The sequence below is a fragment of the Callorhinus ursinus genome, unplaced genomic scaffold, assembly GCF_003265705.2.
Source record: "Callorhinus ursinus isolate GAN/ISIS: 27379988/994484 unplaced genomic scaffold, GSC_fseal_2.0 scaffold8, whole genome shotgun sequence".
Classification (NCBI taxonomy): Eukaryota; Metazoa; Chordata; class Mammalia; order Carnivora; family Otariidae; genus Callorhinus; species Callorhinus ursinus.
Genome location: NW_027397070.1, coordinates 63,613,306 through 63,630,926, shown reverse-complemented (window position 1 = coordinate 63,630,926; position 17,621 = coordinate 63,613,306). Strand labels below are relative to the sequence as shown.

At 48.3% G+C, this 17,621-nt stretch overlaps 1 protein-coding gene across 1 annotated transcript; it reads left to right on the top strand.

Annotated features, from left to right (window-relative positions):
• The first annotated feature begins 4,549 nt into the window (after positions 1-4,549).
• Positions 4,550-15,082, top strand: SERPINA9 (serpin family A member 9). The gene is made up of 4 exons (XM_025869181.2): positions 4,550-4,948; positions 11,045-11,322; positions 13,233-13,380; positions 14,753-15,082. The coding sequence occupies exons 1-4, from the start codon at positions 4,565-4,567 to the stop codon at positions 14,954-14,956; spliced, it is 1,014 nt and encodes a 337-aa protein (XP_025724966.2). The 5' UTR covers positions 4,550-4,564; the 3' UTR covers positions 14,957-15,082.
• Positions 15,083-17,621: the final 2,539 nt, after the last annotated feature.

Here is a 17,621-nt window from a genome sequence, read left to right as displayed (position 1 = left end):
TTGGTAGTGGCTTGTTGGTCCTAGTGGGCAAGCCTTGGCCGTGTTTAAAAACCAACGGCAAGCATTTGCAACGACGTGGATGGAACTGGAGGGTGTTATGCTGAGTGAAATAAGTCAATCAGAGAAAGACATGTATCATATGACCTCACTGATATGAGGAATTCTTAATCTCAGGAACAAACTGAGGGTTGCTGGAGTGGTGGGGGGTGGGAGGGGGGGGGTGGCTGGGTGATAGACATTGGGGAGGGTACGTGCTATGGTGAGCGCTGTGAATTGTACAAGACTGCTGAATCATAGATCTGTACCTCTGAAATAAATAACGCAACATATTTTAAGAAAAAAGAAAAAGAAGAAGATAGCAGGAGAGGAAGAATGAAGGGGAGTAAGTCAGAGGGGGAGACGAACCAGGAGAGATGATGGACTCTGAAAAACAAACTGAGGGTTCTAGAGGGTAGGGGGGTGGGGGATGGGTTAGCCTGGTGATGGGTATTAAAGAGGGCACAGTCTGCATGGAGCACTGGGTGTTATGCACAAACAATGAATCATGGAACACTACACCAAAACAAATGATGTAATATATGGTGATTAACATAACAATAAAAAATTTAAAAAAAAAACCAACGGCAAGGATGTAGTTGGGAATATGGAAGAGAGAGGTGTAAGGGTCCTGGGATGGACATAAGGGATGCTCTCCAAACTTCTGCAAGGAGTGCTGGGGAGAGGGGGACATGTTCCTTTTCCGAGGGTCTGTCTTTCATGGGAGATGGGGGGCAAGGTGGTCTCGTGTGTGTGTGTGTGTGTGTGTGTGTGTGTGTGTGTGCGCGCGCGCGCGCGCACAGATGCCCTAACGGCAGGCTCAGGAGTCCGTCTTCAGGAAGTAGAAAACCGAGGCATTCCCTGCAGGCAATGGAAGAGTGAGGTGATCGGTTCTCTGTTGCCAGCCACATCAAGATCGGTGGTTGGCAAGTCACTGCGGACAAAACTACCTCAGTGAGCCACTTCCTTCCAGTGGCTGGCGAAGAAGGAACAGACGGGTGGATTATTCCAGGTTTGGGGCTTTGCCAGAAGTGTGTGTCACCAGGAGTGTGGGGTTTTAGAATGGAATGAAGCCCTTTGGAACTCAAGTAGATAAGGAGGCAAATGAAGACAGGGCAGGGTGGGCGGGCGGAGGGCCACGCAACCTTTCCAGGAACGTGGAACAGCTGTGTGCTTGAGGATGAAGCTTCGGAGGTAAGTGAGAGCCCAGCTGAGAAGGGCCTTGAATGACAGGTGCGTGGCCGTTCCTCCCAAGGTCAGAGAGGAGCCATTGAGGAAGCTGAGTAGGTGAGTGACACATGAGCTTTGCATCTAGAAAGCTCCACCTGTGTGCGGTGTGGATGAGTGACCCAGCCGGGAGCCCAGTGGGGAATTGAGCAGGGGAGAGAGGGTGAAAGGTGGGATAAAGGCAGTGGCCCCCCGGCAAGAGGGGCCCAGGCAGGGTCAGGTGCAGGGAGGACAGTGTCCCTCTCTTCGAGATGGGCAGAGCCCATGGCAGGACTCACCCTCCATCCCCAGCCACAGTCATGTCACAGCAGGGAGGCAGTGGGGGGCCTCTGTGGGAGACAGAAGGGGCAGCCATGAGAGGATAGGAGTTGGGCATGGGGAGAGGCCAAGTGCAGAAGGAGGTTGGATTTTAAGAGCTGAATGAGTAAGCTTTCGTCAGAGCTCTTCCTCGAGCGTGAGGATCGGCCCCTGGAGGCCCATCGCCATAGAGCCCTTGGAGGCCACCTCCCTGAGGCCCAGAGAGAAGCAGCGGCTCGCCTAAGGCCACATGGAGGCCAGGGCCACGAGGGGCCAGGACACTCACTAGAGGACTGCCTGAAGGGCTACTGGTCCAGGCCGGTCTCCCCTGCTCAGCCCAGGACTTGGGGCATGGACTCAGACGCCCTCTGGCCAGGCCGTGCCTGCTCGTGGGGGTGTGGATCCTCTGGGAGGTACAGCCGGCATTAGCAGGTGCCCCGGGAGCCCCACTCCCATCCCCACCCACCCCCCCGAGAGGGATACAGCCCCCCGCTGCCCTGCGGCATCTCCCTTCTCCCTCCGGCGTGGCTGGCATTCTCTGCCCTCAGCCCCGTCCCTTCCCGCGGTCAGGAATTCCCAGGGGCAGGCCTGCCCCTTCACCCTGCTTCCAAGCGAGGGACACAAAGCACAAACAGCCACGAGGGAGAAGCGGCTTTGACCTCGGGCCCTCTGCAGGTCCGACACCGTGCTGGGTGGTACACAGGGTGTATTCCTTCTTCCTCGGGGCCACCCCCTTTCACAGATGGGGCGGGAGTCGGGGGGCAGTGAAGCCAGGCCTGGGAAGACAGGATGCAAGGCTGCCATTCCTTACCGAGATCGTGGCCGTGCAGGAGCGTGCTGGTCTTGCCGGGGCTCTGGCCCCTGGCTGACTGTCGAGCTCAAGCACTGCTCCTGGGAATGACAGGCCCACCGAAGAAAAGTTAAAGGTCTGATTGGCTTTGTTAAATGACGCATGACTCGGGCAGCAAACAGAGGGGCGCTCCGAGGAGGTGTACAAAATGGCAAGTCTTCATAGAAGGGGGGTTTGGCAAGGATGTTATTGGCAAACGAAAGAGATTGTTCCAGGCCACGCGTTTTGCCCTAGAGGGAAAGGCAAGGGGTCTTCCCACACAGATGACCTCATCTCCCTTGGGGGGGATGGAGGGTCCACGTGGCCGACTCACTGGCCTGATGGAGAGATTCCTGACCGACTGCGTAGAGGCGGAACCTGCAGTTGGATGAGGTTTTCAGCCCTGTTGGGAACGCGGTGTAAGTGAGAGCATGTTGGGCCCGTGATTTCCTCTTTGACACGACCCCAGGCTAACCCAGCAGGTCCCTCCGCCCGTCAGAGCTATCCTTACAGACCCCACGTTCTCGCACGGCGTCCTGAGCACCCTCAGCCTGTCACGGGGTTCATCAAATAGGAGAAACTCGGGCTTTTCGTCCCAAATGCCTCTCTCCTTCAGTCCCTTCCACGCTGGTGTAAAGGCCCTTGCATTCGGGCCAGTGCACCAAGCTTCTCCAGCCGCTCCTGCACGGGGTACTGTGCCCGGGGCAGGGGGAGCAGTGAAGGACATGCGTGGCTCCCAGAACAGTCCTCGGAAATTCCTTTGGAATGGAGGTGCTCCTCTGCATCCCCTCCGTGGATCCCACGGGCAGAATCAAGTCTGCACCTCCTGCCGGTGGCCCCGTCTCTGCAGCCCGCCTCACACTCCCCTGCCTACAAAACAAAAATCACCCTAGATAAATGGCAATGGGGACAGAGTTGCAGTTTCCCAAAAGAATTACTCATTTGGCAAAAAGATTCTTTCTATAGTTCCTTCTGATCAAGTATTACTTAATGTACATAAATTGAGTTTCAACCAAGAGGTTGTTGGGAATGTGGCTATGATCTTAGGACTGTCCTGACGGAGACCAGTGACCTCATCACACTCGATCCTCTGAATAACTAGATAAGGTACAGACCATCCTCCCAGAGCAGAAAAAGGAAACCAAAGTCCAGGGAAGCTAAAACTTGCCCATCGTGAGCATCAGAGTCGGATGCAAGCCCAGCCCTGTCCCGCTCCAAAACGACCAGTATTTCCACCTGCCACCAGCTCACTTAATCCAAAATGCTCCTGGTACCTCAGTCTAGCCGGATGAGGCATGCAGGGGGCAGGCGGTGGAGGCTAGAGCCAGCAACCCACCAGCAACTAGGCACCTGTGCTCAAGGCCCCCGAGGACCGCGGTCCCAGGACAGCCTGTTGAGGGACATCGACATTGCCAGCAAATGCCTGTGGCTGGGGGTGGGCAGCCACGGCAAGGACATGATCAGTTCAACACAAAAGGGACCGAGAATATCTGGAGGGATCTCTGAGCGGGGAGAGGACACCCGTGGCTGCGAAGACTGGGACTTTGCAGTCTGGTTCCACTGTCTTCCTTTCTGAACAAGAAGCCTACGAAGCAGAAACAGCAAAGAGCGTGGGAGCTGAGATTCAGGATTTAAGACCTGACTTTGAATCCCAGACGGAACACAAACTAGCTGGGTGGCCTGAGGTCAATGACACAATGTCTCTGAGGCCTGTTTACTTGTTTGTAAGCTAAAGACAACAATAATACCTGCATCTCCTTCGTGAGAGCCAATGAGATTACTTGAGTGAACTGCCCTGTTAACTGTCCCTCATGTCCCCATTCTATCTCGAACGGGGTGGGGTATTGCAAGATCTCCGATTCGGGGGCCAGACGCTTGGCTCACCTTCCCTTGATGGTTCTTTCCTCTCTTGCAGACTTACTTCGTTCCAAAATGGCATCTGCCTTTTATCGAGTGTTCCTCATTGTCAGCATCTGTGCTGCAATCCACTGTGTGCCCCCACCCAGGGACCCCAGCAAAGGATTCTCCTGCCTGTCCTCCCCAAGGAGCACCGCCGCCTCCGGGCTGTCTTCCAGCAACACCAACTTTGCCTTCCGCCTATACCGGAGGCTGGTTTTGAAGACTCCAGACCAGAACGTCTTCCTCTCCCTGCTGAGTGTCTCCACTCCCCTGGCCATGCTCTCCCTTGGGGCCTGCTCAGCCACCAAGACCCAGATCCTCCAGAGCCTGGGGTTCAACCTCACACATGTGCCAGAGCCTGCCATCCACCAGGTTTTCCAGCACCTGCTCCAGTCGCTCAGAGCCCCCAGCAAAGACCTGGACCTGAGGATGGGGAGTGTCCTCTTCATCAAAAAGGAGCTGTGGCTGCAGACAAATTTCTTGGACAACGTCAAGAGGCTGTATGAGTCAAAAGTCTTTTCTACAGATTTCTCAAGCACCTCCACTGCCCGGGAGCAGATCAACAGCTATGTGGAGAAGGAGACAGAAGGGAAGGTTGTAGACTTAATCCAAGGTCTTGAACCTCTGACGGTCATGGTCCTCGTGAACCATATTTTCTTTTTTTCTTCTTTTTAAAGATTTTATTTATTTATTTGAGAGAGAGAGAGAGAGAGAGCACATGAGAGGGGGGAGGGTCAGAGGGAGAAGCAGACTCCCCGCCGAGCAGGGAGCCCGATGCGGGACTCGATCCCGGGACTCCAAGATCATGACCTGAGCCGAAGGCAGTCGCCTAACCAACTGAGCCACCCAGGCGCCCGTGAACCATATTTTCTTTAAAGGTAAGGCTCTGAGAGGTTGATTTTGACTTTAATGTTGTTTCTTTTCCCCCCTCCCCCCAGTTGAGTAAGCAAGCTAAACAAACCCTAGATGGCACAGTCAGGTAATGGGAAGCCTCACTTTGGACCAGGCGTGTTAACTGGCTGGCGGCATGACTGTGGCTACATCCTGTTTCCTCTCTTAGCTTCAGTTGGTCGATTACGACGGGGGCTCGTTCGGCTCTGACTTTGGATAGCCTGGTTATGGGCCCTGAGGGGCTGACTTTGGGCTCAGTGGGCAGTCCATGGGGAAAATCTTCTGGAAAGTAGATTGTGAGTAAGGGCCTCATCTCTTGTTACCAGCAGCTGCCCTGGTTGCCTCCCGAAGGTTTCGAGGAGGGACACAGAGTTCTCTGACAACCCAGCTTCAGAGGCAAATCCAAAGGCCAGAGCGCTTTCAGAGGTGTGGAAGTGCAGACAGGCCAGGGTGACTGCCATTCACATCCCCCGGGCATCCGTCTAGAGCTTTACAGTTTACAAAAACACTGTGCTGCAGCAGAATGGACATGGGCTTTGAAGTCAGACAGCCCTGGGTCTGAATTCTACGTCTGCCCCTTACTTGCTCCATGATCCTGGGCATGTTGCTTTAAAAGATCCATCGTGTATTGAGTGCCTGATGTGTGTGAGTCTCTGTGCTAACCGGCTGGATGGTGATAGGGCCAACTTTAGCAGAATCGTCACGGACACTACTGTATCATCCCTCTGTCCTTCCCCTCTCTCTCCTTCCCTTCCTTTCTCCCTCCTGCCGTTCATCCCTCCCCCATTTATCTTTCCCTCTTTCTGCCCATTCACCTTCCCACCCATTTATCCATCCAATCTGTAAGGAGGGAGGGGAAGGGAAAAGAATTAATATGCCGTGAGCCCCTTCCAAGTCTCCTGAGCTCGATATACGTTGTTCCATTTAATTTAATCTTATTTTTTTAATTGAAATATTATTCACATACTGCAAAATCCACCAAGTTAAATGGCACAATTCAGTGGGTTTGGATTTTGGTACATCCACAAAGTTGTGCAAATACCTCCACTATGTAATTCCAGAATATTTTCATCCCCTCAGAAAGAAACTCCCTGTCCATGAGCACTCACTTCATTTCTGCTCTTCCCCCAGAAATAAGTAATTAATCTACTTTCTGTCTCTATAGATTTGCCTATTCTGGACACTTTCTATAAATGGAATCATATAATACGTGCAAGGATTTGTGTGGACATAGTTTTCAATTCTTCATACCGAGGAGCATGCTTGCAGGATTGTATGGCAAGAGTGTGTTTGGTTTGATAAGAAACCGCCAGACTGTCCTCCAAAGTGGCTCTACTATTTTGCATTCCCACCAGCAGTGTGTGAATCCCTGTTGCTTCACATCCAAGCCAGCATTTGGTGTTGTCAGTGTTCCAGATTCGGGCCATTTGAATGGGTGTGTTGTGGTTTTTTTAATTTGCATTTCTCTGATGACATGATATGGAGCATCTTTTCATGTTTATCTGTCATCTGCATATCTTCTTTTGTGATGTATCTGTCAAGGTTTTTGGCCCACTTTTTAAAAATTAAGTTATTTGTTTTCTTATCTAAGTTTTCAGAGTTCTTTGTATATTTTGGATAACAGTCTTATCAGGTGCATATTTTCTCCTAGTCAGTTGCTTGGCTTTTCATTCTCTTGACATTATCTTTCACGGAGCAGAATTTTAAATTTTAATGATGTTTGGCTTATCACTGATTTCTCTCATGGATCATGCCTTTGGTGTTATATCTAAAAATTATTGCCATGCCCAAGATCATCTAGTTTTTCTCCTCTATTATCTTCTAGGTGTTTTATAGTTTTGCGTTTTACCTTTAGGTCTGTGATCCATTTTGAGTTAATTTTAGTGAAAGATGTAAAGTATGTGTCTAGATTCTTTTTTTTCTTTGCATATGAATGCCAGTTGTCCTAACACCATTTGTTGAAAAGACTATATTTGCTCCACTCCTTTGTGCCTTTATTCCTTTGTCAAAGATGAGTTGACTATATTTACGTGGGTCTATTTGTAAGCTCTCTTTTTGTCCATTGATCTATTTGTCTATTCTTCACCAATACCACACTGTCTTGAGTACCATAGCTTTATAGTAAATCTTGAAGTTGGTTATTGTCAGTCCTCCAACTTTGTTCTTCTCCTTCAATACTGTGTTGCCTATTCTGGGTCTTTTGTTTTTTGATATAAACCTTAGTATTCGTTTGTTAATATTGATAATATAATTTGTTAGGATATCTATGGGGTTACATTGAATCTATAGATCAAGTTGGGAAGAACTGACATCATAATAATATTGAGTCTTTCTATTCATGAACATGGAATATCTTTCCATTCATTTAGTTCTTTGATTTCATTCATCAGAGTTTTATAATTTTCTTCATATAGATCTTATACATATTTTGCTAGCGTTATACCTAGGTATTTTTTTGGATTCAAATGTAAATGGTATTGTGTTTTTAATTTCAAATTCCACTTGTTCATTGATGGCATATGGAAAAGCATTTGACTTTTGCATATTAACCTTGTATCCTGCAACTTTGCTATAATCACTTACTAGTTCCAGGAGTTCTTTTGTTTGTTGACTCTTGGATTTTCTACATAGACGATCATGTCATCTGTGAACAAAGACAGTTTTATTTCTTCCTTTTCAATCTGTATACTTTTTATTTCTTTTTCTTGTCTTATTGCATTAGCTAGAACTTCCAGTAAAATACTGAAATGGAGTGGCTCTAGGGGGCATCCTTGTATTATATCTGACTTTAGTGGAAAAGCTTTGAGTTTCTCACCATTAAATATGATGTTAGCAATAGGCTTTTTGTAGATATTTTTAATCAAATTAAAGAGGTTTCCCTTTATTCCAAGTTTACTGAGAATTTTTATTATGAATGGGTGTTGGATTTTGTCAAATGCTTTTGCTTCATCTATTGATATGATTAATTTTTCTTGCTTAGCTTCTTGATGATGAATTACATTAATTTATTTTCTTTCTTTCTTTTTTTTAAAGATTTTATTTATTTGAGAGAGAGAATGAGAGATAGAGAGCACGAGAGGGAAGAAGGTCAGAGGGAGAAGCAGACTCCCTGCTGAGGAGGGAGCCCGATGTGGGACTTGATCCCGGGACTCCAGGATCATGACCTGAGCCGAAGGCAGTCACTTAACCAACTGAGCCACCCAGGCGCCCCAACATTAATTTATTTTCAAATGTTGAACCGGCCTTACAAACCTGGGATAAACCCCATTTGGTTGTGGTATATAATTATTTTTATACATTATCAAATTTGATGGCTAATATTTTGTGGAGCATTTTTGCCTCTATGCCCATGACAGATATTTGTCTGTAGTTTTCCTTTCTTGCAATACCTTTGTCTGATTTTGGTATTAAAGTAATGCTGGCTTCATAGAACTAGTTAGGAAGTATTTTCTCTGCTTCTATCCTCTGAAAGACATTGTAAAGAATTGGTATAATTTCTTCCTTAAATGTTTGGTAGAATTCAAAAGTGAATTCATCTGGACCTGGTGTTTCTTGCTTTGGAAGGTTATTAATTATTGTCAATTTCTTTGATAGATATAGGCCTATTCATATTGTTTATTTCTTCTTATATAAGTTTTGGCAAATTGGAATATCTCATCTAGGTTATCAAATTTGTGGGCATAGAGTTGTTCATAGTATTCCTTTGTTTTCCTTTTAATGTCCATAAGACCTATGGCACTGTTCCTTCTTTTATTTTTGATATTAGTAGATTGCTTGGTCCATACTTCCTTCTTATGTCTCATACTTTTTTCTTTTGTAAAAGCTGGATTTTTAAAATTACGTAATGTGAGGGCTCCTGGGTGGCTCAGTCGGTTGAGCGTCTGCCTTCAGCTCAGGTCATGATCCCAGGGTGCTGGGATCGAGCCGCATGTTGGGCCCCCTGCTCAGCGGGAGCCTGCTTCTCCCTCTCCTCCCCACTTGTGCTCTCTCTTGCTATCTCTGTCACTATCTGTCTCTCTCTCTCGCAAATAAAGAAATAAAATCTTTAAAAAAAAATAAAATAAAATTACGTAATGTGACAACTCTGAAAATCAGATTCTCCCCCTTCCAAGGACTGATTGTTTTTGCTTGTTGCAATAGTTGCTGTTTGTTTAGTGATTTTTCTGAATTAATTATTTAAAGTCTATACTTTGGGGCTCCTGTACTAAGCATCTGCCCTCAGCTCAGGTCATGATCTCAAGGTCCTGGGATCGAGCCCCGCATTGGGCTCCCTTCTCAGAGAGAGCCTGCTTCTCCCTCTCCCTCTGTCTGCCACTCTGCCTGTCTATGCTTTCTCTCTCTCTCTGTCAAATAAATAAATAAAATCTTAAAAAAATATATAAAGTCTATACTCTGTGATGTGTGGCCACCAAAGTGTCTTCTTGGTTAGTTAAGTGGTTAGCTATGATTGGGCAGAGATTTCGTATGTGTCTAGAATAAATAAATCCCCTAGTCTTTGCTGAGGGCTTTTGTGTGCATGGTGGAGTTTGCCATCAACTCTCAGCCAGGCAGTTTATAACTCTGACTCAGTCTTCACTTCCTGTCTATGCAGACCCTCAAGGTCAGCCATAAGTAGGAACTTAGAGCCTTCTCATATTTTTTCTCAAATATGCATATATAGCTATATACATGCACACAGCCTCTAAATGCCCAGGATATTGTCGCACTTTCCAAAGCTCCTATGCACATCTTATTCCTCAGCTTTTCCTTTCAGAATTTTTGATCACTCTGTGGTTTGTCCTATCTATTATCCTCATCCAGACAACCACGAAACTAAAACACTTGCCTATAATTGTTTCTAACAAAAACTTCCAACCCCCTGGGAAGAAGGCTTTAAGCACTGAGTGAGCACCAATCAACCTTGTAAGTGGGGTCTTCCAGATAACTACCAGAGAGGTCAAGTAATAGTAATTGTTTGAAAATGAGTCTTTGAAAGTTTTTCTCCTGGTGATATTGGGAATACAGGCTGCTATTTTTCAAGGCTACTGCAAAGCTGGAGAGTAGAGGGTGGGACTGGCACAAATTAAAATAACCATGAAGTTGACTGTTCTTATTGAGATTCAGCCATTTTTCTTGAATTAACTCTCCCCAGGTTGCTGCAAGCCTTTGGCTAATTTCCAGAGTTCCAAAAAAGTTGAATCTGAATATCTTTGCCAGTTTTTCTCATTGTCCTAAAGGAAGGGGAAATATACAGCGGTCCTTACTCTGTCAGATGCCACCCCTGCCCCCAGCCTGTCCTGTTAACCTTTTTGATTAATCTGTTGTTTGCCCCAACTATTATCTACAGCCTTAGGCAGCTGCACAACTTATCACCACCTGTGACTGTTTTTACTAATTTCCTCTGACGAATGGGCTTTTTGCATTGGTTGAACTCCAAATCAGATCAAATACAGACAATTTTTCAAGTGATGCCTTCCAGGGAAGCACAAGACAGGTCAAATAACAGTTTTTTGGGAATGAGTCTTTGAAAGTATTCAAGCCCTATTTTTTCCCCTTCAGTGGCTGCCAGCCTGCTGGCTTTCACTGCAAATACAGGCTATTATTGAAGAGCCAGGACAAGAGAAATGGAACTAGGGCAAGTTAAAATACCACAAAGCTCACTTTCTTACCAAGATTTAGCTGCTTCCCTTTAATAAACTATTCCCTAATTTGCTGAAAGAGTTTGGTTAATTTCTAGAGTTCTAAGGAAGTTAATTCAGACCATTGTGGGTGGTTGTCTCATTGTTTTTATGGAGGAGAGAGTTTTCAGAGATCCTTACTTCATCATTTTTGCTGTCTTCACCTCATTGACTATACTTAGACCTAAAGACCTCTCTTCTCTTTGTGCTAGCCAACTGGGAGAAGCCCTTTAACCCTGGATATACGAGGAAGAGCTCCCCATTCCTGGTGGGCAAGGGGACCACTGTCAAAGTCCCAATGATGCACCAGGTAGAACAGTTTGCTTTTGGAGTGGATTCAGAGCTGAACTGCTCTGTGCTGCAGATGGACTACAGTGGAGACATGGCGGTCTTCTTTATTCTCCCTGGCCAGGGCAAGATGAGGCAGCTGGAACAGGCCTTGTCAGCCAGGACGCTGAGGAAATGGAGCCACTTACTCCAGAAGAGGTGGGAATCTGTGTCAGTCTCCTTGGGTCTGAGGCGGGTGGTGGGGTACCTCCAAGGATGGGGGGAAAGACCATGATAGCAGCTGTTGAATGCCAACTGAGCACCTGCTGGATAGGGAACTTGGGGCTGTGGTCTCACTTGAACTTCACAATCACCTGACAGATGAAGAGCACTATCACCTGCATCCGCAGGCAAGGAAGTAGAGGCTCTAAAAGGGGAGGTGAATTGCCCAAGGCTACTATGTGGCTAATATGTTCCCACGACACTATTATGTCATTGTCGCGATTCCCTGCTAGGAGAACTCACTCTAGCAGCCAATCGGATATTAAATTTCCATGGAATGATTCCATAAAAATAAACAAGCAAAAAAAGCACTAATGCTCACCTAGAAAGTGAGGATAATACTATTACTCAACCCAGAAGTTGTTGAAAAGATAAAACAAGTTACCATTTATAAAATGCTTAGAACAGTGCCAGGAAGAGTGTATGCATTCGATAATGTTAGCTAATAGGTAAGATTATTATTCATTCTGTAACTATTATGGAGACTATCAAAAGGATATTAACCATAAGATTAAAAAGAATGTCAAAGTCTTATGTATAATCTCTTGGCAATATTTTCTTGGCCTTGTCGGCACCATTCCAAGGTGCCCACAGCCAGGAGGAGACAAAAGACAGGATCAGGGATAACTGTAATTCAAGTGCCCCACTGATCAAAGATCAGTGCCCCAGCAGAAGGCAGGCAGTGTGCTGAGGAGCTTCTGAGCAAAGAGAGTTCGCTTTCAGCCGGGATCCACAGAAGGCTTCGCGGAGGTGGTGCATTTGAGTCAGGAGCATAGGTAGGACGTGAGGCTACAGATAGGACATAAAGGCTTGGAAAGGAAGCAGCGCTGGCAAAGAGGCGTAGCTGGGAATCAAGGAACACTGTAGGATGCTTCAGAGGTTTCCTCTCTGACTGCAACCATGGTTGGACAGAAGAGGCAACACAGAGGCTGGGGCAGAGGCAGTGTGTGAAGAGCTGCAAGACAGAGCAGGAAGGAGACGGCCAGGCCAGCGCAGGGGACCGTAACAGGGAAGAGAGAGCTGTCCACTGTGCTAGATGCTCACCGATGAGGACGTCAGGGTCCATCCAGCACTTCTGTGCTTTCAATTCTGTGACTTACCAAGTACATGACCTCGGGCAAAGTACTAAAACTAACTCTTAACATCTTTAAAATGGAAATAAAGTTCATGAATGTGCCTGGGACGGTGCCTGACACATAGTAAATGCTCAGTAAATGTGGGCTATTCATTCTTGGTTCAGGGAAAACATTGCAGAGGAAGAAAAAAAAGTTATGCTGAACTCCAGGGTTGTGCTGTCCATCTACTAGCCCCATGTAGTTATTTAAATTTAAATGAATTAAAATTAGTGAAACTACAATTTTTTTCCCTCATTGGCACGAGCCACATTCAAAGTGCTCAAAAACCACAGGCTGCTCGTGGCTAACCTACTGGTCAGCACAAACAGAATATTTCCAACCTTGCAAAAAGTTCTACCGGACTCTGCTGCTCTCAGCACTTAGCAGGGTTTGTCTCAGGAAGGGCTGGGGGAAATGGCAGACACACTTCCATCCCTGCCTGGTGTCCCCCATGGGTCACTGGCACAGGCTCCTTTGCTAGGCCCCCGTCTGTGCTCTGTCCCTACTTTAGTACAGGGCCCCGTTCCTTCTTATTCATCTATGGGGTCAGAGCTGCTCATCCAGGGGGCTTACCTCCAGAGCAACCTGGGTTGGTTGTCTGGGATGTGTTGACTACTTTAGCAGCAACCAGTAATAGCTAGAAGAACAGAGTCTCCCACAATGCCACCCAGAAGCAGAGATAGAGACCAAGGGGCTTGCGACCTCACCTTTTTCTTTACCCTGTCTCCACAGGTGGATAGAGGTGTTCATTCCAAAATTCTCCATTTCTGCCTCCTATGACCTGGAAACCATCCTCCCGAAGTTGGGCATCTGGGATGCCTTTGATAAAAATGCTGATTTTCCTGGAATCACAAGGAGAGACTTCCTGCAGCTTTCCAAAGTGAGTTGGTCCATGAGAACATTTGCTCGAGCTGGAAGGGCCTATAGCGACTGGCTGATCGAGCCCTCACATCTCACTGATACGGAAACATAGACCCCGAGAGGCAAAGTGACCTCTCTATGGCAGAAGTAGGGCTGAATTTCAAGGGTGCCAGGCCTGTGGCTTTATGGCCATCATCCCTCTGATACACAGGCAACTTTTATTCCTCTTCCAACAAATATTCCTAAGATCCAACTACCGTCCCTTGAAAATCAGGCCTCTCCTGGGAGGGCAACAATTTTACCTCGAGACCTATTACAGATGAGCAGGTGCCCACCTGCCATTCGACCTCACCTCCCTGAAGCCTAGGGCCTCACACTGAGGCCTAATTGGCTGCCCATGGGCCATTCGTATCCTGTTGATGTGCTGTGTTTGGCCTGCAGTGTTAAAAAGAAAAAGAGAAAGCCAATTTCTAATATGTAGGATATTGTACCTCAAAGTAGAGATTTCTGATTGTCTTGAAAGAAATCACTGAGTCCGGTTCCCACACGGCAACCATGAGCCCAAACCCCTACATAGCATCCATCAGCTGGAGCTGAGCCGTGAGCACCCCTTTTAGTGAGAGGGAACCCTCCAGGTACCCTGTGTGCCCCCTGCTCTTACGAGGGGTCTGGTCCTTGTCTGCATGGGGGTTTCTGATCCCTGACTGAAAAATGTGTCTTGGTAATAGATCAGAATGGTCAGAAGTGGTGCTGGGTCACTGAAGGGGGCCTTTGTCACTGGTGTCGGGGGAAAGAATACAGAGGTCCCAATGAAATATGCTGAGAGTAGCAGTCCTTTTCCCAGTATGTGTTTATGTGCACATATGAACAATAACGACTGAAATCGTCTGGAGTTCTCAGGCCTCCTGAAAGTTGGGAGGACATGAGCTCCTGGTGAAGTCTCTTCGCTAGAAGACCCAGAGGGGATCCAGTATATAATAACACCGCCCTGCGTCTCCAGGGCAACGGCGCGGTAATACTATGGTTCTCATACTTTGCGTGATCTCCTTTAATTCACCCCATTAACTTGTGGGAAATACGCCATGACAATGACCCTTTCAGAGATTTGGAAAGTGAAGCCAGGATCCTCTAAGTAATGTTTGCGACAATAAAGTGGCAGAACTGGGACTCGACCCTAGGCATTCTGGTGCACACTTGTAACCTCCCAACTCCACATGTAGGGGCCCAGTTGACCAGTATCAGCGGCAGTTGCCCACCCCATGCCCGGCATCGGGAGCAGTGAGCTGGAGGCCCCTGGAGGGGGGCATCACTGTCCCCAGGCAGAACCCGAAAGCTCAGTGAAGTAGAGGTGCCTCCATGGGGACCGCTGACGTCCGTTTTTCCCTTGGCAGGCTGCCCACAAAGCTGTGCTGGACATCAGCAAGGAGGGCACCGAAGCCGTAGCGGCCACGGCCACCAAGCTCACAGTCCGCTCCAAGGACGGCTCCTCTCACACCGTCGTGCACTTCAATCGGTCCTTCCTGCTGCTGCGGATCAGCAGAGCCACAGAGGCCATCCCCTTCCTTGGGAAAGTTGAAAATCCCGTGAAATTCTAGGTGGAAACCTCCTGTGACGGAGTCCACGTTGAAAACACTCAGGAAATAAACCATGTTGTGATGATCCCGGTGTGACTTGAGGACGTGTCTCCCCGGCTCTGAGGGTCCACCTGACCCCAGCAGAGCTGCATTTGCTGCTGGGGTGTCCTTGTGGGGGCTCAGTCAGTAAAAGTCAGTAGAGATCCGGGTCACAAACCCCCAGTCACAAAGCCTGTTCACTCCCCCCACCCCCACCCCAGGCACTGCTCTCTTCTACAAATCCTCCCTGGTGACTAGCTTCATGGACGTTTCTGGTGGGCATATCCCCATTCCTCGAAGCCCCTGGGAACGGTAACCTACAGGGCAATCACCTGTATTGCAGAGTTATAGGAAAAAAGTCAATAAACCCAAAATGAGGATTCGGCCAAGAACAATGCTCCCACACGCCTTCAGGGTCCAAATCTGATCATGGTTATGGGCTAACTCCCGGTGGCCAAGTTGTCATGATGTGACATTTCAGGGGTTGAATGAATTCATTCATTCATCCATTTCTTTTCTTTTATTTTCTAGATTGTATTTATTTATTTATTTGTTTGTTTGTTTGTTTGTTTATTTGACAGAGAGAGAGAGAGAGAGAGAGCAAACAGGGGGTCAGCAGAGGGAGAGGGAGAAGCAGGGTACCCCCTGACAAGAAGTCCGATGCGGGGCTCCATCCTAGGACCCTGAGACATGACCTGAGCCAAAGGCAGGCACTTAACTGACTGGGCCACCCAGGCGCTCCTCATTCATCCATTTCAGCAAAAACTCACTGAGCACCTCCTATGTGCTAGGAGTGAGTCAGACAGACAAGGTCCCTGGCCCCCTGGCCCCAGATGGGCGTGACAGACCCCTACCATCACCACACAACCAGACCTCTAAGTAAATCAACAACGAAGGCTGTGAAGACATAGAATAGGGTGCTTGCAAGCGGGCAGTGGGACAGAGGAGGGGCTTCTTCGAGCACAAGGCCTGACTTAGCAGTGACAGGCACACTGTGACAGAAAGCGGTCCCTGGGGCTGGCGTGGTAGAACTGAGGCCAGAAAAGTCCAAGGAGGTCGGCATCGTTGGTGGGTTCGGTGAGGGCTCCTCGAAACCAGGTGAGTGTCTCAGGCAGGAAGATGAAGGGCTGGTGTCTGGGTCATGACTGAGTGGGTGCCATGGCTCTCTGGCCGGGCTTCGTCAGGGCTGGCTGGCACACACCACCCTCTGGGTGCCCAGCCTCCTCCCTGCTGGCTCCTGGGGACCACAGCTCGGCTCCCTGACTCGGAATCCCGACAGCCGCCATCTGGTCTGGGCACAACAGGATTGGGCCACGGCAGGACTGGGCCACGGCAGAACTGGGCCATGGCAGGACTGGGCCACGGCAGGACTGGGCCACGGCAGAACTGGGCCAAGACAACCCCGTCATCCCTCCCTTCTCTCTACCATACAGGCTGTTCTGGCTCCTTCTACTTCCCCTTTCATTACTAAGGGCCCTTCCTGCAGCCTCTACTAGAGCCCCCATGCCCATCAGATCTAGAGATTCCTTTTTCGGGGGGGCACTGGTGTCCCCCACCATCTCAACATGCCAGGCCCCTCACGCTGGCTTTTCTGAGTCCTTTTACACAGGAAGAGACAAAAACAGAAGGAGGTTAGGCTGGATAGCTGGAGAGGAGCTTCAGGGGACCCCCGACCCCCACGGTCCCACCTTCTTTTACAAGCAGGAGAACAGAGAGCAGAAGCAACTAACCCAGGCCATAGGGGCTCCCTGGGCAGAATCAGAACCGGTACCGAAGCCCACATACTGGGCGCTCCAACATGACTTTCACCATGATGCCATACGTACAATGCTCTGCCCACGGGCGCACCAGAAACTCACCATGCAGAGCCAGTGATGGGTAGGACCTGGCTCCATGCACACGCAGCGTGGGTGCCCTACCATGGCACACAGAAGTGGCAGGCATGAGGGACTGCAGAAAGGCACTACTGTTGTGCGGGACTACTACTTCTGTGGCCATGAGGAGCCCCCACTAGTCAGGGGACGCTGAGGGCTGCCAGCCTCCTTCCCCCCAGCCTCGCCCCCAGGTGGCCCACGACAGTGAAAGCCAGCCTCCGCATCTTTCCAGAGCCCGTTCAGACTTGTATTAGCAAGGAGATGCAAGAACGGTCCTAAAACAGATTTTGCCAGCTTGGTGAGTTCGAAGCTCTCTGAGTTTGTGTGTGTGTGTGTGTGTGTGTGTGTGTGTGTGTGTGTTTGGTTTTTTTGTTTGTTTTTTTGATGCCTATCCCTTGCGTTCGTTTTGAAACATGTGCAAGAATTGTTTTAATCAAATATGGTCAGATGGAGACACAGAGACAACCGCCTTTTTTTAAAATTTTTTATTGTTATGTTAATCACCATACATTACATCATTAGTTTTTGATGCAGTGTTCCATGATTCATTGTTTGTGCATAACACCCAGTGCTCCACGCAGAAGTGCCCTCTTTAATACCCATCACCAGGCCAACCCATCCCCCCACCCCCTCCCCTCTAGAACCCTCAGTGTGTTTTTCAGAGTCCATTGTCTCTCATGGTTCGTCTCCCCCTCCGACTGACTCCCCTTCATTCTTCCCCTCCTGCTATCTTCTTCTTTTTCTTTTTTCTTAACATATGTTGCATTATTTGT